This window comes from Phyllobates terribilis, unplaced genomic scaffold, assembly GCF_046119375.1.
Source record: "Phyllobates terribilis strain yellow unplaced genomic scaffold, ASM4611937v1 Scaffold_1__5_contigs__length_1240528914, whole genome shotgun sequence".
NCBI classification, from domain to species: Eukaryota; Metazoa; Chordata; class Amphibia; order Anura; family Dendrobatidae; genus Phyllobates; species Phyllobates terribilis.
In genome coordinates, this window is record NW_027362761.1 from 448879957 (window position 1) to 448904063 (window position 24107).

The window sequence follows — 24107 nt, forward strand, 5'->3', positions numbered from 1 at the left end:
TCCCCATCCTGGTATGCATGACCCCCTCATCCCCATCCTGGAATATATGGCCCCCTCATTCCCATCTTGGTATACATGGCACCCCTCATCCCGATCCTGGTATACATGGCACCCCTCATCCCCATCCTGGTATGCATGGCCCCCTCATTTCCATCCTGGTATACATGGCCCCCTCATTTCCATCCTGATATACATGGCCCCCTCATTCCCATCCTGGTCTGCATGGCCCCCTCATTCCCATCCTGGTATGCATGGCCTCCTCATCCCCCAATCCTGGTATGCATGGCCCCCTCATTCCCATCGTGGTATGCATGTCCCCTCATCCCCATCCTGGTATACATGGCCCCCTCGTCCCCATCCTCGTATCCATGGCCCCCTCATTCCCATCCTGGTCTGCATGGCCCCCTCATCCACATCCTGGTATATATGGCCCCAATCATGCTGCACAGATAAAAAAATGAACTCTTCTACTCGCCTTCCTTCCCTCTGCTCCATCGCTGCATCCTGTTCGGCTGCCAGCAGCTGATCTCAGTGCGTAAGCAGCGCATGACGTCACTGCCATGCGCTCCCACACGCCGAGATCAGCTGCCGGAATATTCACTGCTCCCCATGCCTGGGACTATGGGCATTCTTATTCATTTCCTCCAATAGTGGGCACAGTGTCAGCCATAGCTGTCCGCTTCCTGCAGCGTCTGGGCAATCATGTGTGCCTGCTGTTAAAGAAAATTAATATTCACTGCAAAAACTAAAGTATGTACGGTATATTCTTGTCTCTGATTGTTAATGAGTGACAAGAATTGCAAGGTCTTTCTGTGTGAGAAGAAGCTTCATTACGTGTGTAAGTGGAACGATGCTTTGCCTTTCTTCTCTTCGTGGTTTATTGTATCGTGTGTTATAATGGATGACATGCTCATTAACATGTGTGGTCTAGTGCCTTTGGCACTGCCTAATACGCCTAAAGCCTTTACAGATCTGAGGGTCTTTGGTAAAGACATGGTGCCATTGCAAACCTTCAACATCCTGTCCTCTCTCCTTATACCAACTGTTTAGATGCTGATATTGACCTTTGCATCCAAGGGGGTTAAATGGGTGGTATCAGAGGTTTCTCCGATCCCGGCCATTCCAGCAAGATCCTGGCTGTCAGTATAATGGTGCCTCTCTCATCTGATGTCCAATAGAGCAGCCCATCCTCACACATGTACAGTATATAGCAGTCCAGACCATGTAGTACCCCTAGTGCAGTAGAGAGATGCTACTAGACAGCCAATCAGTGCATGCACATCAGTAATAAAGTTGTTTTACCAATGAAATGCCTGTGATTATTGTCTGGATCTTCCAGTTAATCACTGGCTCTACAGATCAGCTATTTCTTTGATATTTTATGTTGAATGTGGCTAAAGGTTACAACGGCCCATGTAAGAAAATGTTGCAACATACCGATATGTCTTATCACTAAAAGCCATAGTAACTTCAGAGACTGCTGTATTAAACTTAATAATACTTCTGGAAATATATGGTTTATATATTTATTTGTAGTAATTATTTAAAAAGATAAACTGCAATGTTAGGAGTTAAAACTATAAAAAATAAAACTGCAATTTTATAGGAAAATAGAAATATACAGGTTTAAAAACTCCACATCTTACAGTAATAATATTTTATTTTACTTTGGTTGTGAAGATTAAACAACAGCAAGATGCGACCAAATATGTTGGCACTTGGTAAACACATCCAAAAGTAAATACTTCAATCCTTGCTCAAATAGCAAGAGAACATAATTGCAAGACAGGCAGTGTTAAAGAATACCCGTCGTTTAAATTTTTATTTCATAAATCAATAATACTCATTAAAATAAGAAACGTTGCAATATAACTTAGCAGATAAATCTACTTCTTTCTCCTCCTGGACTGATCTTTCACTCTCAGTTCATGGGTAAAATCTGTATTCAGTGAAGACAGATTTTTCCCATTATAGAGACAGGAGATCACAGTTGATGCTTTTAAAATTATTTGGAGAGGGAGGAGCTAGATGCGGACACAGACATCCTGCTGCAAGATCTCCTGATACAACATTTACTGTTCTCCATAGAACTTTATGAGCACCAAATGTCATCTATCTCAGGAAGGGGAAAATATTTACTGGAGACAGATTTTACCTGTGAGTTGAGACTTCTGAGAATGAATGATCACTTCAGTAGAAGAAAGAAGCGGATTTCTCTAGTAAGATATATAACAAAGTTTCTAATAAATAAACCAATGTTTGCTCTTAATTTGCCATACACATATGCCTGTTCTTAATTGCCTATTTCATAAAAACGTTTTAGCAACCACAGGTACAGTGGTAATTTCAATAATAACACATCTATAATGAGAGAAAGATAAGTAGATAGTGTACTGTATATAGATATAGAGATATATTCTATTATTCATATCTCTGCAGTCGTGACTCATTGACTCATTTCAAACCCTGTTTATGATAAGGCTTAAAATGTAATTTCCCTACAGTATCTCAAATGCTGTACATACACAGACACACACATACTCCTAATCTATGGCTAATTTCATAGGAAGCCAATTAACCTAACCATGATCTGTGTAGTGTGGGAGGAAACCTAAGCAAACACCGGGAGACATGCAAACTCCATGCAGATGTTATTACTTATCAGTGTATAGCCTAAAGGCCCCGTCACACTTAGCGACGCTGCAACGATCCCGACAACGATACGACCTGTCAGGGATCATTGCTGCGTCGCTATGTGGTCGCTGGTGAGCTGTCAAACAGGCAGGCTCACCAACGATCAGGGGAGCAGCGACATCGTGGAAAGAATCTTTCCACGATGTCCTGCTCCTGGTTACGAGCCTGCTGAAGCAGGAGCAGGCTGGTAACCATGATAAACATCGGTTTACTAGGGGCACACGCGCACCTAGTAACCCGTTGTTTATCATGGTTACCACTCTGCTACGGTGAGCGGGAGGTTACCGCTCACTTTAGCAGGCTCGTAACCATGATAAACAACGGGTTACTAGTAGTGTTGAGCATTCCGATACTGTAATATCGGGTATCGGCCGATATTCGCGGTATCGGAATTCCGATACTTAATTCCGATACTTTTACAATATCGGATACCGGAATCGGAAGTTCCCATAATGCCTGCGCTCTGCAGTGTCTGTGAAGGATGACAAGTTGGATGGCAGCGCGATCCAGCCTGTCATCAGAATGCCATCCCAGCGGGGGAGAATTCTCCTGATTGTTTAAAAGCCGGCGGGCGGTATAAAGCCGCCGGCTTTTAAACAATCACACAGCCCCATACTGCTTCCCCGCAGCCTCCCACCCCGATCCTCCGCTCCCCTCGCCACCTCCCATCCCGATCGTAAGTTAGGACCGGGCGGGGAGCGCAGCTCCAAGGAGCGGGGAGTGAAGGACCCGGGCGGGGAAGCCGGCAGTGAAAAGACTTCACCGCCGGCTTTCCCGTTCTGTGCTGCGCTTTCCCGCCGGTTATTTCAAATGAACAGCTGAGGTATCAGGTGATGCCGATCAGCTGTTCATTTGAAGTAGCCGCGGTGCCCTCAGAGGGTTCATGTGAGTTCATGCTTGACTGCATGAACTCACATGAACTTTCCCACGGCCGCACAGGTCAGCCTCACCTCTCAGACCCGTCATGATTAGTGTGTGTGCGGGGTGTGTGTGCGGGGTGTGTGCGCGATGTTTGTGCGGGTGTGCGCGGTGTCTGTGCGATGTGTGCGGGTGTGTGCGGGTGTGTGCGTGCAGGCAGACATAGGCCGATGTGACACTACTACTCCCATCGGCCTATGTCTGTCCCCCGTCCACTCGTGCCAGCAGGATCAGCTCGATGGGAGCAGTAGTTCCCATCAGACTGATCCTGCTATTTAAATTGCCCTACTGTGTCCCCAATAAATGTTAAATACATGTCATTGGTGGCCAGTGGTTACCTACAATAAATTAGTTCATACATTACCTGTCCCTGCCGATCGCCACCTAAAATAAAGTAAAAAATAAAAAACTACACCTATACTCACCTAGACACCTAATTCCCCGAAGCCATCGATCTCCTGTAATGAAATATAAAATAATAAACCACAACCTTATCCTTACCCCTCCGTAGCAGTCCACGAGTGTCCCACGAAGATCTCCAGTTCAGAGCAGCCACATAGAATGTGACCGCTCTGAACCGCTGCCGCCGCTAGAATGACGGGGCCGTAAGGGTTCACCGGAGTTCAGGCAGCGCTGCTCCGGTTAGCTCCTTTACGGCCCTGCTGTATCGTGAGAAATTCCCACGGTACAGCAGTGCCGTAAAGGAGGTCTCCGGAGCTGCGCTGCCTGAATGCACTCCGGTGACCTCAGTCAGTGGCTCCCGCTGCCGGGAGCGGACGTGTTCCCGGCAGCGTGAGCTTACAGCAGCCATGCACAGCTGTCACCATCTCCAGATGTGACAGCTGTGCATGGGAGATCAGCGCAGGAACGTGGACAGGTAACTATTATTTTTAGTAAACTAAGAATTAAATAAAATTGTGTGTTTTATTTCAAATAAATTATTTTTTTCTGGGTGTAGTGTGTTTTTTCTTTTTAACACTTTGTAGGTTAGTAATGGGGGTGTCTTATAGACGCCCATCATTACTAACCTGGGCTTCATGGCAGCTGGCGCTGATATGAACCCCACCACTATTACCCCCTGCCACCGCACCAGGGCAGCGTGGAAGAGCGAGGCTAAGTGCCAGAGTTGGCGCATCCTATGGATGCGCCATTTCTGGGGCGGCTGACGACTGGTGTTTCTAGCCTGGGAGGGGGCCAATATTCATGGCACCCTTCCTGGGCTATTAATATCAGCCCCCAGCTGTCTGCCTAGCCTTTGCTAGCTATTAAAATAGGGGGGACCCCACGTCATTTTTTTTGGGGGGGTCCCCCATTTTAATAGCTAGTAAAGGCTAGGTATTCAGCTGGGGGCTGATATTAGTAGCCTGGGAAGCTCCGTGGGTTTTACCCCCTTCCCAGGCTTCAAACATCTGCCCCAGCCGTCTGCTTAACCTCCGCTAGAGACTAAAATTATGGGGGATCCCACGCCATTTTTTTTAAAAATAAATCCATTATTTTAACACTAAATGACATTTGAGGAGTTAATAAAGATGCAGTCCCTAAATTATTATTTATTTTTTAATTAATTTTTCCCAAAACTTTTGACGTGGGCTTCGCCATATTTTTGTATGCCAGCCAGGTACAGCATCCAGCTTCTATGAACGCGCCATTTTCCGGGGCTGCGGACTGCAATTTTCAGCGGGGGGCAGAAAGCTTGGGCCTCCCTGCGCTGCAGATTCCATCCCCCAGCTGCCTAGTTGTACCTGGCTGGACACAAAAATAGGGAGAAGCTCCACGTTTTTTTTTTTTAAATTATTTCATGAAATTCATGGAATAATTAAGAAAAAAAGGGCTTCCCTATATTGTTGTGTCCAACAAGGTACAAATAGTCAGCTGGTGGTTGGGGGCAGCCCGTTCCTGCCTGCTGTACCTGGCTGGACACAAATATAGTGCGAAGCCCCACGTCAATTTTTTTTTAATTATTTCAGGAAATTCATGAAATAATAAAAAAAAAATTATGTGGGGCTTCGCCCTATATTTGTGTCCAGTCAGGTACAGCAGGCAGAAACGGGCTGCCCCCAACCACCAGCTGCCTATTTGTACCTAGCCGGACACAACAATATAGGGAAGCCCTTTTTTTCTTAATTATTCCATGAATTTCATGAAATAATTAAAAAAAAAAATACGTGGGGCTTCGCCCTATTTTTGTGTCCAGCCAGGTACAACAAGGCAGCTGGGGGCTGGAATCCGCAGCGTAGGGAGGCCCAAGCTTTCTGGGCCCCACCCGCTGCAAATTGCAGTCCGCAGCCGCCCCGGAAAATGGCGCGTTCATAGAAGCGCCATCTTCTGGCGCTGTACCCAACTCATCCAGGGCCCTGGTGTGGTGGCTCACTGGGTAATAAAGGGGTTAAGGCCAGCTTGGCATTATCAGCTGGCCCTAAGCCCGAAATTCATGGGGTCACGCCAATATTAGACATGACCACCATGAATTTCTAGTAAAGTATTTAAAAAAAACACAAACACCCAGAAAAAAGTCCTTTAATTGAAATAAAGACACAATTCTTTATTGTTCTAAATTAAACCATACTTACAGTCACGCCCATTCCAGCTGAAGCCAACATCTCCTGCAATAAAAGTAAAATAATAAAGCAACCTCATCCTTACCTTTCCATGGTTCCCAGGACAGCTTCAGCTCTGCTACATCGAGATGACAGGCTGGACCGCAGCAGAACGCTGCCATCCAGCCTGTCATCCCGCAGACACTGAGAAGCGCAGGCATGCTTGCGCTCCTCAGTGTCTCGCTGTGACGGCATCCAGATGAGCCGAGGTCATGTCCAATGAACTCAGCTCACCTCATGCACGTCACTGACAGCGTGGGAAAATTCTCCTGCACTCAGCGCTTCAGCGTGAGAATTTTCCCACGCTGTCAGTGACGTGCATGAGGTGCGCCGAGTTCATTGGACATGACCTCACCTCATGCACGTCACTGACAGCGTGGGAAAATTCTCACGCTGAAGCGCTGAGTGCAGGAGAATTCTCCCACGCTGTCAGTGACGTACATGAGGTGAGCCGAGTTCATTGTCGGCTCATCTGGATGCCGTCACAGCCAGACACTGAGGAGTGGAAGTATGCCTGCGCTTCTCAGTGTCTGCGGGATGACAGGCTGGATGGCAGCGTTCTGCTGCGGTCCAGCCTGTCATCTCGATGTAGCAGAGCTGGAGCCGTCGTGGGAGCCATGGAAAGGTAAGGATGAGGTTGCTTTATTATTTTTCTTTTATTGCAGGAGATCGTTGGCTTCAGCTGGAATGGGCGTGATGGTAAGTATGGTTTAATTTAGAACAATAAAGAATTGTGTGTTTATTTCAATTAAAGGACTTTTTTCTGGGTGTTTGTGTTTTTTTAAATACTTTACTAGAAATTCATGGTGTTCATGTCTAATATTGGCGTGACCCCATGAATTTCGGGCTTAGGGCCAGCTGATAATGCCAAGCTGGCCTTAACCCCTTTATTACCCAGTGAGCCACCGCACCAGGGCCCTGGATGAGTTGGGTACAGCGCCAGAAGATGGCGCTTCTATGAACGCGCCATTTTCCGGGGCGGCTGCGGACTGCAATTTGCAGCGGGTGGGGCCCAGAAAGCTTGGGCCTCCCTGCGCTGCAGATTCCAGCCCCCAGCTGCCTAGTTGTACCTGGCTGGACACAAAAATAGGGCGAAGCTCCACGTTTTTTTTTTTTAAATTCATGAAATTCATGGAATAATTAAGAAAAAAAGGGCTTCCCTATATTGTTGTGTCCGGCTAGGTACAAATAGGCAGCTGGTGGTTGGGGGCAGCCCGTTCCTGCCTGCTGTACCTGACTGGACACAAATATAGGGCGAAGCCCCACATCAATTTTTTTTAATTATTTCATGAATTTCCTGAAATGATTTAAAAAAAATTGACGTGGGGCTTCGCACTATATTTGTGTCCAGCCAGGTACAGCAGGCAGGAACGGGCTGCCCCCAACCACCAGCTGCCTATTTGTACCTGGTTGGACACAACAATATAGGGAAGCCCTTTTTTTCTTAATTATTTCATGAATTTCATGAAATAATTAAAAAAAAAAAATACGTGAAGCTTCTCCCTATTTTTGTGTCCAGCCAGGTACAACTAGGCAGCTGGGGGCTGGAATCTGCAGCGCAGGGAGGCCCAAGCTTTCTGCCCCCCCCCCCCGCTGAAAATTGCAGTCCGCAGCCACCCCGGAAAATGGCGCGTTCATAGAAGCTGGATGCTGTACCTGGCTGGCATACAAAAATATGGCGAAGCCCACGTCAAAAGTTTTGGGAAAAATTAATTAAAAAATAAATAATAATTTAGGGACTGCATCTTTATTAACTCCTCAAATGTCATTTAGTGTTAAAATAAAGGATTTATTTAAAAAAAAATTGACGTGGGGCTTCGCCCTGTATTTGTGTCCAGCCAGGTACAGCAGGCAGGAACAGGCTGCCCCCAACCACCAGCTGCCTATTTGTACCTGGCCGGACACAACAATATAGGGAAGCCCTTTTTTAAAAAAATTATTTCATGAAATAATTAAAAAAAAATTGACGTGGGGCTTCGCACTATATTTGTGTCCAGCCAGGTACAGCAGGCAGGAATGGGCTGCCCCCAACCACCAGCTGCCTATTTGTACCTGGTTGGACACAACAATATAGGGAAGCCCTTTTTTTCTTAATTATTCCATGAATTTCATGAAATAATTAAAAAAAAAAATGCGTGGGGCTTCGCCCTATTTTTGTGCCCAGCCAGATACAACTAGGCAGCTGGGGGCTGGAATCCGCAGCGCAGGGAGACCCAAGCTTTCTGGGCCACCCCCGCTGCAAATTGCAGTCCGCAGCCGCCCCAGAAAATGGCGCGTTCATAGAAGCGCCATCTTCTGGCGCTGTACCCAACTCATCCAGGGCCCTGGTGCGGTGGCTCACTGGGTAATAAAGGGGTTAAGGCCAGCTTGGCATTATCAGCTGGCCCTAAGCCCGAAATTCATGGGGTCACGCCAATATTAGACATGACCACCATGAATTTCTAGTAAAGTATTTAAAAAAACACAACACCCAGAAAAAAGTCCTTTAATTGAAATAAACACACAATTCTTTATTGTTCTAAATTAAACCATACTTACCATCACGCCCATTCCAGCTGAAGCCAACGATCTCCTGCAATAAAAGTAAAATAATAAAGCAACCTCATCCTTACCTTTCCATGGCTCCCACGACAGCTTCAGCTCTGCTACATCGAGATGACAGGCTGGACCGCAGCAGAACGCTGCCATCCATCCTGTCATCCCGCAGACACTGAGAAGCGCAGGCATACTTCCACTCCTCAGTGTCTGGCTGTGACGGTCATGTCCAATGAACTCAGCTCACCTCATGTACGTCACTGACAGCGTGGGAAAATTCTCCTGCACTCAGCACTTCAGCGTGAGAATTTTCCCACGCTGTCAGTGACGTGCATGAGGTGAGCTGAGTTCATTGGACATGACCTCACCTCATGTATGTCACTGACAGCGTGGGAGAATTCTGACGCTGAAGCGCTGAGTGCAGGAGAATTTTCCCACGCTGTCAGTGACGTGCATGAGGTGAGCTGAGTTCATTGGACATGAACTCGGCTCATCTGGATGACGTCACAGAGAGACACTGAGGAGCGCAAGCATGCCTGCGCTTCTCAGTGTCTGCGGGATGACAGGATGGATGGCAGCGTTCTGCTGCGGTCCAGCCTGTCATCTCGATGTAGCAGAGCTGAAGCTGTCGTGGGAACCATGGAAAGGTAAGGATGAGGTTGCTTTATTATTTTACTTTTATTGCAGGAGATCGTTGGCTTCAGCTGGAATGGGCGTGATGGTAAGTATGGTTTAATTTAGAACAATAAAGAATTGTGTCTTTATTTCAATTAAAGGACTTTATTCTGGGTGTTTGTGTTTTCTTTTAACTTTGACTATGGGGTTAGTAATGGGGGTGTCTTATAGACGCCTCTCCATTACTAACCTGGGCTTGATGTCAGCTGGCATTATAAGCTGACATCAACCCCAACCCTATTACCCCCTGCCACCGCACCAGGGCAGCGTGGAAGAGCGAGGCTAAGTGCCAGAATTGGCGCATCCTATGGATGCGCCATTTCTGGGGCGGCTGACGGCTGGTGTTTCTAGCCTGGGAGGGGGCCAATATTCATGGCACCCTTCCTGGGCTATTAATATCAGCCCCCAGCTGTCTGCCTAGCCTGTGCTAGCTATTAAATTAGGGGGGACCCCACGTTATTTTTTTGGGGGGGTTCCCCCATTTTAATAGCTAATAAAGGCTAGGTATTCAGCTGGGGGCTGATATTAGTAGCCTGGGAAGCTCCGTGGGTATTACCCCCTTCCCAGGCTTCAAACATTTGCCCCAGCTGTCTGCTTAACCTCCGCTAGAGCCTAAAATTAAGGGGAACCCCACGCCAATTTTTTTTTAAATAAATCCTTTATTTTAACACTAAATGACAAGTACAGTAATCAACACTGTCACTGTACTTTATATATATGTGACTGACATGTTTGTATCTATCTAATCTATGTGTGATTCTCTATTCTTTCTATTCTAAATTGTCGGGTACAGATGCTGAATTGCCGGCCGGCTTTCTTAAAGAGACGGTGCATGAAAACACTATTATTTTTTTAAATAAATCCTTTACACTAAATGACAAGTACAGTAATCAACACTGTCACTGTACTTCATATATATGTGACTGACATGTTTCTATCTATCTAATCTATGTGTGATTCTCTATTCCTTCTATTCTAAATTGTCGGGTACAGATGCTGAATTGCCGGCCGGCTTTCTTAAAGAGACGGTGCATGAAAACACTATTATTTTTTTAAATAAATCCTTTACACTAAATGACAAGTACAGTAAGCAACACTGTCACTGTACTTCTTATATATGTGGCTGACATGTTTCTATCTATCTAATCTATGTGTGAAGCTCTATTCTGTCTGTTATAAATTGTCGGGTACCGCTGCTGAATTGCCGGCCGGCTTTTTTAAAGAGACGGTGCACGAAAACACTAATATTTTTTTTAATAAATCCTTTACACTAAATGACAAGTACAGTAATCAACACTATCACTGTACTTATTATATATGTGACTGACATGTTTCTATCTATCTAATCTATGTGTGAAGCTCTATTCTTTCTGTTGTAAATTGTCGGGTACCGGTGTATGCCGCTGCTGAATTGCCGGCTTTTCTTGTCATTCTACATTATTCTTAGTTGTTTTACTTCATGTAGAATTAACCTACAAGGAAAGAAAGGGTTTATTTTCATTCCGATATTTGTGTCCCATTGACTTGCATTGGTTTCCGGTATCGGAATCGGCGATATCCGATACTTTTTGGGTATCGGCCCGATCCAATCCGATACGATATTTCCTGATATCGGAAGGTATCGCTCAACACTAGTTACTAGGTGCGCGTGTGCCCCTAGTAACCCGATGTTTATCATGGTTACCAGCCTGATCGCTGCTCCCGCTGGTCACACACAGCGATGTGTGCTGACCAGCGGGAGGGCAACGACCAAAAAATGGTCCAGGACACTTTGCAGCGATCAGCGACCTCACAGCAGGGGCCTGATCGCTGCAAAGTGTCACACATAGCGACATCGCTGGTGAGGTCGCTGTTGCGTCACCAAAACCGTGACACAGCAGCGATCTCGCTAGCGATCTCGCTATGTGAGACGGGGGCTTTAGTGCTGTAGGAACTCATACACAAGATCATATTCTGGTGGCCTAGTTGTAGGAGTCATAATACAGCACTGATTGACTTCTATAGGTCCCTATAGTATCTCTTTATATCTCATATCTCATATTTCATATGGAGGCATTAGTATGAATCCAACATGAAAAAAAAAAATTCTACCATATTCCTTTGGATGTCATGTATGGAGCTAGTTTACTGCTAGAAATATGTGAGGCTGTATGGCGACACACAGATTGCAAGCTCTGACTTGAAATATAGTCCAGACATGCTCGAGCTCATCAGATATAAATCCAAACTTCTTTATTATAAAGCCACAAAACCATATTTTACAAACACGTAGATATCTTAGGGGTAGGGTGGGATACGAATTTAGAACCATGACTAAGAACATAACGGTTCAAAATGCATAGATTATCTCACCCTACTGCTAAGAGGTCTGCCTGTCTGTAAATTATAGTTTCATGGATTTATATAATAAAGAAGTTTGGATTTTTAACGAAAGTAGTGGAACGCATCTGAACTATGTTTCAGGTTAGAGCCACATGTATTCTAGAGGATCGGTGTATACAGAACTGTCATATGTATGAGACCTTGCCTCTATTTGGAACCATATCCAGCAGAGATTTTTCTACGTTTTTTTTAAACACATCAGAATATTTTGTGGTTGGGAAAAGACATTGGACGCCTCTCAAACTAATATTTTTGAAGTCAAGTTGAAGTAATGTCACTGTGATATGGAGATCACATACAATGTTTTAAAGTCATTTTTATGTTTTGTCTTTTGGTATCCGTTGCCATTTTTGTCACCAAATTCTACAAAGTGGCCCACATGATTAAATGAATTTTCCACAAAGTAAAAAATGGCCCTTATTTTTATGTTCTTTCATTTTTTAGAGCAATAAGAGAACATTTCACAAAATGGCACAAATATTGCGCCAAAATATCTGGCCTATATAAAATCACTCCCAGAAGGGACTAGAGTACATTTGCAACAAATTTTGTGACTTTTCAATAAGTTGCAAATAATGAATCAAATGAAACCAGGAACTCTGCCCAAATGAAAACAGCTGAGCAAAGGTAAAGTAATATATTAACCTGGGAAGAAATGGCAGTACAAAACATTCATATCGGAGTCAAATCAGCTTAACTTGCTGTTTCTGATGGACCTGGCCAACCATTTGATGTGTATGGAGGCCTCCTGACCTTTCCCTGATGGTGCAGGGTATTCATGTATATGGAGAAGTCAGTTATCCAAGGTATATGGGCATCTTAATGTCCATTTAGATGGCCATTATATGGGTGCATTTTACATTTACAGTAGCTTCCATTTTATGGCCATAACATGTGGACCTCCCATGGACCTCCAGACTTAAGACCCCAATGAACATTAGATTAATGTTGTTTGAACCTGCAAAATTTGGTCACATCTGCCAGTCTTCTAATATCTAAGTGGGCTTTCCAACTCCACTCAATATATAGGGGAGAGTAGGAGAGGACATGTTGAATTTCAGTACGTAATCCTCTTGTTCCTGCAGGATTTAAGGTTGTATGTCAGCGCCAGCTTACTCCATTACCTCAAAACATGCGCACGTTTGGTTGATGGAAGCATAAATGTGTATGGGGTAGTCCGGAGAGATAGCTTTAGTTTGGACAATCGTTTGGCTGGAAGCTCTGAAAATTGCATGACGACCCATAATTCACCATAGAATCCTACAGTGGTGGCCAAAAGTATTGGCACCCCTGCAATTCTGTCAGATAATACTCAGTTTCTTCCTGAAAATGATTGCAATCACAAATTCTTTGGTATTCTCTTCATTTAATAGGCTTGCAAGGAAAAAACACAAAAGAGATTGAAGCAAAAATCAAATCATTGATCATTTCACACAAAACTCCAAAAATGGGCCAGACAAAAGTATTGGCACCCTCAGCCTAATACTTGGTTGCACAACCTTTAGCCAAAATAACTGCGAACAACCTCTTCCGGTAACTGTCAATGAGTTTCTTACAATGCTCTGCTGGAATTATAGACCATCCTTCTTTGGTAAACTGCTCCAGGTCCCTGATATTTGAAGGGTGCCTTCTCCAAACTGCCATTTTGAGATCTCTCCACAGGTGTTCTATGGGATTCAGGTCTGGACTCATTGCTGGCCACCTTAGAAGTCTCCAGTGCTTTCTCTCAAACCATTTTATAGCGCTTTTGAAAGTGTGTTTTGGGTCATTGTCCTTCTGGAAGACCCATAACCTCTGAGGGAGACCCAGCTTTCTCACACTGGGCCCTACATTACGCTGCAAAATTTGTTGGTAGTCTTCAGACTTCATAATGCCATGCACACGGTCAAGCAGTCCAGTGCCAGAGGCAGCAAAGCAACCCCAAAACATCAGGGAACCTCCGCCATGTTTGACTGTAGGGACCGTGTTCTTTTCTTTGAATGCCTCTTTTTTTTTCCTGTACACTCTATGTTGATGCTTTTTCCCTAAAAGCTCTACTTTTGTCTCATCTGACCAGAGAACATTCTTCCAAAACGTTTTAGGCTTTCTCAGGTAAGTTTTGGCAAACTCCAGCCTGGCTTTTTTATGTCTCTGGGTAAGAAGTGGGGTCTTCCTGGGCATCCTACCATACAGTCCCTTTTCATTCAGATGCCGACGGATAGTACGGGTTGACACTGTTGTACCCTCGCACTGCAGGGCAGCTTGAACTTGTTTGGATGTTAGTCGAGGTTCTTTATCCACCATCCGCACAATCTTGCGTTGAAATATCTCGTCAATTTTTCTTTTCCGTCCACATCTAGGGAGGTTAGCCACAGTGCCATGGGCTTTAAACTTCTTGATGACACTGCGCACGGAAGACACAGGAACATTCAGGTCTTTGGAGATGGACTTGTAGCCTTGAGATTGCTCATGCTTCCTCACAATTTGGTTTCTCAAGTCCTCAGACAGTTCTTTGCTCTTCTTTCTTTTCTCCATGCTCAATGTGGTACACACAAGGACACAGGACAGAGGTTGAGTCAACTTTAATCCATGTTAACTGGCTGCAAGTGTGATTTAGTTATTGCCAACACCTGTTAGGTGCCACAGGTAAGTTACAGGTGCTGTTAATTACACGAATTAGAGAAGCATCACATGATTTTTCAAACAGTGCCAATACTTTTGTCCACCCCCTTTTTTAGGTTTGGTGTGGAATTGTATCCAATTTGGCTTTAGGACAATTCTTTTTGTGTTTTTTCATTGAAGACAAATTAAATGAAGATAATAATACCAAAGAATTTGTGATTGCAATCATTTTTAGGAAGAAACTGAATATTATCTGACAGAATTGCAGGGGTGCCAATACTTTTGGCCACCACTGTATAGTTATCTAGCTACAGCACATTAGTACTTGGGGAGGTCTGAGTATTTCAGCTGTAACACAGATACTAACATGTGCCTGCATAGTAGCCATCTATAAGTGGTCTTGCGCAAATTCTTTACTTTCATATCCTATTGTAATTGCAATTATTGGTAGTATTTGCATATGAACACAATGATTTCCAATTAACCTCGATTGAACCAGACCCTATCTATTTTTACTTCCCGAAGCACTGACAGGGCTTAAAGTAATTACTGATAACTGCTAGATTGGTGGGGGTCCAACCAATGAGGCACCCACCAAATCTCCAGAATAGGTACCAATGCTTCAATTCTAAATGGCATAGCAGTGCACATGATCACCCACCGCGGTGTACATCCTGTATAGGATTATGGGAGATAGTTGAGCACAGCTTTCAGGCTGTTCCTTTGAGAAACATTGGAGTGGTGGTCGTACATGCACCCTGACACTCCATTCAGATAGGAAATAGGTGTGCCCTTCAAGTAATCGGTGGGGGTCTCAGAAGTTGGACACCTAGAATCTAGAACTTATTACCTACACTGTGGATAATTGTTAACGTCTTAAAACGGGAATACCACTTCGTCTTATCAGAATACCACAATAGTCACTGCAAAATGAGGATTATTTAATGCAAAATAACATCAACGTCAAAAGGTAATTTTAAAATGTTTATCTCCTTTCATATGCTGCATGAGCTAGGAGGAAAAATATCAGACCAACCAAAGTGGATATACTGTCAATGGATCATACTTCCTCCAAAATAATGAAATATTATGAATATCTTTAATTTAAAAATGTATAGAATATTCCCAAACGTAGTTAAATATGTAATATTTAGGTCACAATGTATTCTATTAGGTGTGAGGTCTCATTCACATTAGTAAATAAATATCTTTATATTTACTTAAATATGTTTACAACATTAGAATGGTAAAAAAAAATTAGGGAGGGGGGCTTTATTTTTTTCAACAACTTGGAAAAACAGATTTTCAACATTATGCATTTGGAAAAAAATGCATGAATATTTGTGGCAAAACAGAACTGCCTCTCAATAAGAACTATAATGGGTCAAATATCTGGAAAACCCAAAAGGGAGAAAAAAAACAAGTATGAAATAACTATGATAATGAATGACAAGAACTATCCATGAGCTAATATATTATTTACATCTACTTGGGATTTTTGTTTTTCATGTTGCATGCCCTTAAAATATAATAAAACCATAACAAAATCAAATGGTTTAGCATCTTGCCCTGTTGTCATAACTGAAGACAAATTCCAACATGTAACAGAAACTAGAAATGTCATTCATTAATGTAGATTTCAGCAGCAAAACATATTTGGATCATTTACAATGTCGTTTCAGTTTAGTGCCATTCTCATAAATAAGAGAATGACATAATATTTCCCTAATATGATTTTCTTTGCCATAAACTCTTGATTCAGGTTTGTAGAGGATTAATGAAGTTGGCACACTCCAGGATGGCCGTTCTGTTCATGCAGTGTATTATACAGGCAGGTGTAAACTCTTAGGATTTAATTTGTCGATACACTGACCATTACCTCTTGTTATAAATACCTAAACAAGTGTTTTCCATAGGAATATTATATAACTGACTTATGAGGCTGAGGACATAGGGTTTAGTATTGGTATGTGGTACGCTTGCATTTGTGTGAACAATTTTACTTTGACGCGGCTACGTGAGCCATCATACCAGTCTGAGCCATCATACAAGTCTACTAGTGTAGTCGTGTATAGTATCCTTTCCATGTGTGATACCTTAATGATTTTTTTACTCAGATAAGTCATCACTTAATCAGATTCCATTGTCCAACCTTACAATAGATTACACAATTTTTCATTAATGTCATAAAGAAAATGTATTGTTGGCTTGTCTTCAGTTTATCTTTACTCTGTATTTAATATGCACTTAACTGTATAAAACTGACCAGATATGTAGCAAGTTTAATATTAACCAATTGATTTATTTTGTTATTTAAATACACATGAGCTCCACAATTTGTAGTATTTTTTTTTCCCCTAAAGGTGTATTTACAATATCTGATGTGCATTGTTAAATGTCTGCCAATCGTAACATATTTGCCGACTGGCGATTGTTTAATAGCCTTTTTAGACAGAGGGACCACATAATAATATGAGCACGATCAGTAATAGATCTTTTGCTGTGCATAGGCTATCATTGCTCTTGGCAGGTGCTGTTTACACAGGATGATACGCTGCTGAGAACGACCTTTTAAACAAACCAAAACATCATTTCACCCGACAAACAAGCATTTTCCTTGTCTGTCAAGTGATTGACCAACCTGTTTACATTGCAGGATTATCGGGAAACGAACATTCCTAGGAGCACTCATTCCCGGTAATCATGCAGTGTAAATGAACCTTAAAACTTAAACATACAAGTAAGGTTCTCTCTATTTGTGATTTTTGTGCTTTTAAAATGCTCTTTAAATATAACAAAACCATTAACAAAAATCATGCAAGTGGTTTAACTTCAAGCCCTGTCATGCCTCAAGTCAAAATTCCAAGATTTAATAGAAACGAAAAACTTTTCAGGAAAACACATTACTTTATAAAGATTATGTTAGGAGTCTTTGTCATCGATCCTGTTAAATAGATCCAACAAAATAGCACAGCATTATAGTCAGTGGGGTCCGTTGTGCACCATTACTATTTGTCATATATGGGGTCCAGCTCATGCTTATTTTTATGTTTGCTCCTATGAGACGAACAGCTGGAGTAACCAACAATGATGTGAAGGACATTAAAAAACATCTATTGGTCAATACCTAGTTTACAGTATTGGGTATGACAACTGAAATATTTAATGTCAATTATGAAGAACTTATTCCAATCAAAGTCTATAAGCCAGGATAATATGTACAGGGGGTGATCTGAGAAACCAAGTGAGCATAACTATCACTACACCTCGTAATGAGAAAAATGTACACCTGAACTGTCTTATTGTAGTGAACCAGGTAAATATTGTAACTGGCCGAATTGGGTTATGTCAATCCATGTTATGCTAGGTTCATGTTTTAAATGAATGCAGGTGGCTTTTATGAGAAGTTGAGCCGGCAAACCACCCTCTAAAGGCTGGCTGAGGACACAGATCATTTGTGTAGGACACAAGTTTGTGGTGCTACTCAAGCCCTACTGTAGGTGGGTAGAATGTATCAAATAAGTGATTTACTGCACCTTGTGGTCAGAAGAAGTAGATGGTAGTTACTTAAATCTGTGTGATAGCGTGGCAAGTTGAATGCATACCTGATGATTAGTTACCTCAACAGGAGACCTTGAGACCTCCTGATATAAAAGAGCTTGCTGAGAGAATAGTTGCGGACTACACTCTGATGACTACCTGAGAGGGAACTTAAGAATTAGATGAACGCCATTACCTAAATTTTAGACCCTTGGTCAAGTACAAGAAAAGGTACGCCTTATAGTAACCTGCCGTGATTGACCACACCAGCTTACCTCAGAATCTGTCTGTGGTCAGAATAGCAAGGTTTGAGACAATGAAATAGTGAATGGCATTTAGTCTGTAATGCTAAGTGTTTCTGTGTCGTAAGGCTGTGTGCCCACGATGCGTTTCCCAAGTGTTTACGCTGCGGAAATTCCGCAGCGTAAACGCTTGGGAAATGCTTGGTAAACCTTCCCCCATGGTCTCCAATGCAATTCCGCACTTTCAATGCCCATGCTGCGTATTTTTCCGCAGCGTTTATGCTGCGCGTATTTTTCCGCAGCGTTTATGCTGCGCTCAAAAATCCGCAGCATGTCCATTAATTTTGCAGAAGCACTACATTTTAGCAGCCATTGACTTGCATTAGAACGCGCCAATTCCGCAAGACTGCATCTGTACTTGCGTATTTGGCGCGTTCTAATGTGTGGATGGTACCCGAGTATGGAGGACAGGAGACTCTCCTCCACACCCAGGTACCATTAAAAGCTGTAAAAAAAATAATAAAAAATAAAGATTATATTCACCTTCTGACGGCCCCCGGACTCCTTCTCTGTGCTTGCTGACAGATCGCGCAGGACTGAAGGACTTTCAGTGCAGGACTGAAGGTCTTTCAGTACAGCGTACCGCGATCTGCCGGCAGCCAGCACAGGAGCGCAGCAAGACTGCGGGGGCCATCGGAAGGTAAGTATAGGTTTATTTTTTTATTTTTAACCATTCTCTCGGGTCATACTATATAAATCCAAGCCGTTTGCATGGATTTATATAGTGTGACCTAGTTGTCAAGCACTTTCCAAGTGATGCTAAAATCGCTTGGAAAGAGCTTGACACCCGCATGCGGAAATAAGCTTATTATGAGTAGTTTGGTGAGGCCCTTACGGCTTCTTTAAACTCTCATGTACCTGTCTATGACATGGAAAGTCTGTGTAATCATGGTTTTGTGAAATTGTGAAGAAAAACAATTCACAGCTTGTGAATTACTTTACATGGATTTCCCAACATAGACATATAATATATTCAAAGTCTATGGGTAGGTATGCCACCACTAGGATCCAACCTACTCGGGCAATAAGGGTCCCTTTTCCTCTATTCCACCAAATAATATGAATGCTGATCATCAAATCAAGGTGGAGGTGCAATTTTTGCCCAAAAAAGTGACCAGTAGCTTCATTACCTGCCAGAAATTTCAGGTGTCTGCATAGATGGGCATTTTACACCTTGACACCACATCTGTTTTAAATAGCCTGTGAATATATCATATACCCTTTTAAGGCTAAGAAACGATTAAATATTACTTAACGGGGTGTTCTCAAGATTTATTTTCAGGAGTACACCGCTCCCCAGGCCCCAGCTTCCTGCTTTGTTGGGGGCGGGGAACTTTGAAGATTGACAGTATGGACCAGAAGCATGGTTATGGTGCAAGTCCAAACAGAGCGCCCTTCCAAGCCGCTAGCTGAGGCAGCATTTCCTCTGCACCATGCTAGTGGTGCGCGTTCCTTGCCTAGGTAACCGGCCACTCTGAGACTGCAGGGTGGCCAGAAACCTAAACAAGAAGCTCTACACTATAAAATTAAAAATTCCTCTGTTTTTGAGAACAGGGAGGATTTTTAATAAAGGGTAAATTGCAATGTTGCTTGCTATTACTTTGCAATTTTACCCTTTTCTGAACTTGAGACACCTTTTTAAAATGGTAGAAAAATAGCATGACCAATAAACTGAGCAAATAACTAGGCATCTAGAAACCCTTATTTTTGACTTCCTCAACCTATCTCCCTATCCCTTCCCTTACTTTCTATGCACACCAAAGCTTGAAAAAAGTTCATAACAGTTCATCTCACTGGTGATTTTTATCCTGACAGACAAAATAGTGGTTCAGCAAGGTCAGGGACTATTTGGTCAGGTAAAGAAAATTATAGATCTCCCTCCATTCTGCCGACGAGGCCCAGTCACAGTTAAGACTTCTCTCCAGTGTGAAGACCCAACTTAGCTTCTCCTTATGTCTTGGCTTCTTGGACTATTATGTCATTTTCTGGTAAAGAGGGACATTAGTGCAGTTACATTTGTCGTTTTTGGTTGTAAAGTTTTCTTTCAACATTGAATTTTGTACATTGTAACAAAATGAATGTAGGATACAAGAATAAGTATAAGATTAATCTCCTGGGAACACTGTCTACAATATATTATCTTAAGATCAAAAAATTCTAAGCAGCCTAAAGCCTACAATTTTTTTGTCTTTTAAAAAGTTATCTTTCATGCTTGCTTTCTACTTTAATGTACCATCTATTTTTCTGTATTTGCATGAAAACATATACTTTAGCTATCAGAGAAATGAGCTGTCACTCATATAGTTAATATTATACCTTGTAAGAATTCTGCATTTTAATATAAACCAAAACGTGTCGGTGCCAAGATCTCATACAGCTTATGTGTGTGACTCAGATTAGTGACTCCGGCAAGCAGATGCTGGTAACAAGCACAGCCATATTGAATATGGAAAAATAATATATGCTAGATACTTCTCCAGAGATTAATGTTAATGAAGACGACATCTGTCTTGCAAGCTGCGGACTCTCAGGTTGTAATTGCCTTTGTAACACTTCTGGAAAGATGGGTATGAGTAAGGGTGATGCCACCTGATCGAATCCCTACTATATATACTATATACTCTATATAAAGATCCTGATTTACAATTGACACCTTGGGAACTGGATGACTCCGTCACATCACCAAATCCTTCCTTTCATCTGCAAACATCAGCGTTGGATGAAGAAGATGTTTTAAATCCACATGACGAAGAAATATCACAATCTTATCCAAGATTTTAACCTTATAATGGCTCCTAGTTTGCTTCATTGCATTCACTATATGAAAGTGTATACTGTATAAAATGTTTGTATTGGCAGGCACATAACAATCTTATGCAGATAAACCTTCCCAGGGTATATTGGTTTTCTTTACTTATACAGTGTATGTATTTGTATCTGCTAAAATCACATGTTTGATACAAATAAAAAGAATCCTGACAATACATACACATATCATTTGCATTGTATGGTTAATTAAAAATATTGAGATACCCTGGCATGCAACAAACATGCAATTGAATGGCATAAAGATGGTGCTAGTAATAAGTGCAATACTTATGAATGAATGATGCCTTTCTCTGAAGGCTGCAGGCACCTACAGGTTGTATTCCCTGTAGATTGTAACCCCATGAGGGCAGGTCCTATACCCTTCTGTATCAATCTGCACCAGTCTGCCTATACATGATTTATATATGTTATATGTATAGCACTCTGGAATTAATGGTATTTTAAAAATAAAATAAGAATAATTAATGAGGCAACTGATTAAAATATTGCAGCACAGGCATGCAGTGCCAATTCTGCGCCAGGTTCTATAAGTGACATTTTGAAGAATATGGCAAACTAATAATGAAGTGTCAGTATTGATACCCCCCTCTAACACAGGTTATATGCATTTTCACAACACAAATACATCAAAATTCAAGTATTTTTGTCTTACCGGACCAAGTAATTCGTAGCCCAGTTCTCTGGCTAGTAACTCTGCTTCTTCTGGACCACCCGGGACCTCTACAGCCCATTCATTCACATATCGTCTCTCTATGCCAGACACAAGTAGTAAGCAGCATGATGATAAGATAGACACTACAGCAATGTACTTGTAAGGCCGGCATCCTCCTTCCATTGCAACACGTATCTGGGTAATGTTCACCAATGATTACTTCTCTAAAAATAAAAAACCCTGTATTAAATATAAAACCCTTTGCCTTCGCCTTGTTGCCTAGTGAGCAAATGTCAGGAGCAGGTTTCTCTTGTGGAGTCTATAGCTGGAAAAAAAAAAATCCCCACAACACGAACCTTTCTCCACATTCAATGGAAATGAGTATTTACACGTCAAAACTACGTCAAGCCACACTTCCAGCGTCTTAAATCTATACGGTATTCCCAAAGGGAGGAGAGATGCTAAAATAGAAAGCAGGGATTCACGTAGCTGCACTGCCCACGGAGAGATCAGTCCGTGTAATTAGGCAAAGAGACGCCCACAATGACTGAAAGAAAAGCAATATCACGCTGGAACAGGCGACAGATCAGCTGCTTCCACTGCTGCCTGTCAATAGAACGCCTGGCCGGCACAGACTGTAGGCTTCTCTATGCTTGTGTGCTACATATGTTCCCGGAACAGATACATGCAAGACACCACTGTGATTACAAGCCAAGGACGGAAAAGGCACTGCAACATTGATAGAACTTGCTCAGATACTATGCATATGGTATATCAATATATATATATATATATATATATATATATATATATATATATACATACAATGATTGAGAAGTATCATTCTTTAACACAGTCTCATGTATTTTCTCCACTATATCTTGCCCATGTCTCGTGTTACATGGGGCTGCACATACAGCAGCTTCTGGATGCAGATGCATAGGTGATTCATTTAGAATGCAGGGTCCTCTCCCCTCTGTACCAGTCTATCATTGTTTAATTCTTACTGAAAGTGATATCTGTATTTTGTATGTAACCCCTTCTCATGTACAGCACCATGGAATCAATGGCACTATATAAATAAATAATAATAATTTAGGATCACATTGTAAATCATTGCATTAGGTTCCAATGTAAAAGGAGGGAAGACATTGAGACATCACAAAAGGGGGTTTCCAAATAATAAACTCATCCCTGATACATCTGCCAGACTCATTTCTATGTTTTGTCAGGGAGTTATGAAGAATTTCAGAATCAATTAACGCATGCGTTTCTGCTAAATTTTTATTTAAAAAGCTGGGGATATAATATCTGCTAATGTTACTCCCACATATACGTAAAAATGTATTTTGAGGCTCTGAGGACTGGAGGTATGTGACTTAAAGGGCTGATCAGACATGAATTTTGTGAATGATCCCATTAAAAAAAAAACACTAGTCAACGGAAGTGGCTGATAACACAGAACAATAGATTGTAGATAAGGTAAGACAATAGGTTTAGTGTCCCTTTAAATGTTTAATGTATTTATTGTAGCATATGCCAAGTCCATCTGGCTGTGGATGGAGAGTTATTTCAGCACCAGAGCATTGGACAGCATGGGAAGCTCCCCTACCCCAGATATCATGGGTGGGTGTCTGCAGCTCCTCGCTCCGCTGATTTCCTAATAAGCCTTGGATCTGACATTTGTAACTCTGAAATGTGATGTGTCCTATGGTAGGAGCAGCAAAGAACAAATGAACGTGAGCTCCAACCTTAATGAAGCCCCTAACTGAGACATCATACAGCAGCATATGGATTTATTTGGATTCCTTGGTTATGTGAAGGAAGGGACCAGGATGCATTCGTCTGTTCCTCTCAGGCTGACTCAGATTGTATTCCCACCACGGTTGTTATGTCACACTTTCCATCCCAATTATATGTTCTCTGATATCTGAAGCAGGTAGTATGATGGAGTAATTCTGCGTCACCGGCAGCGGTTTGTGCAATAGGAAATTCATGAGCAGCCATGTGGAAGACCTGTCTGTACATGGCTCGAATTGATATAATGACACTTACATGTGTTTAGGTAGTAACCCATGCCTCAATGGGGAATTCTTGTATGGCTGAATGGCCCCTTACCTCCGCAGCTTCCGAGAGCCATAACTTTTTTATTTGTCCGTACATGTAGACGTATGAGGACATGTTTACAATGCAATTCTGCCATAGTTTATTTCTTTTTTTGCGGTATTCTTTGTAAAGATGACCTGGAAAAACTATTTAGGTCCGAACCATAGAGGTGATACTAAACTTGCATAGATTTTTCTGTTTGTGTTAAAAAAAATTCTGAAATTTGTAAAAAGAAATACTTTTGTTTGTTTGCTTATATAGTGCCATCATATTCCA

General features: G+C 42.3%; 1 protein-coding gene across 1 annotated transcript in view; it reads right to left on the reverse strand.

Annotated features, from left to right (window-relative positions):
- Positions 1–22355, reverse strand: part of PCSK1 (proprotein convertase subtilisin/kexin type 1) — a 65997-nt gene extending 43642 nt beyond the window's left edge. Inside the window, exon 1 of the mRNA XM_073678258.1 lies at positions 21726–22355. Within this exon, the coding sequence (XP_073534359.1) occupies positions 21726–21908 (183 nt within the window). The 5' untranslated portion in view covers positions 21909–22355. The remainder of the gene's footprint in view (positions 1–21725) is intronic.
- Positions 22356–24107: the final 1752 nt, after the last annotated feature.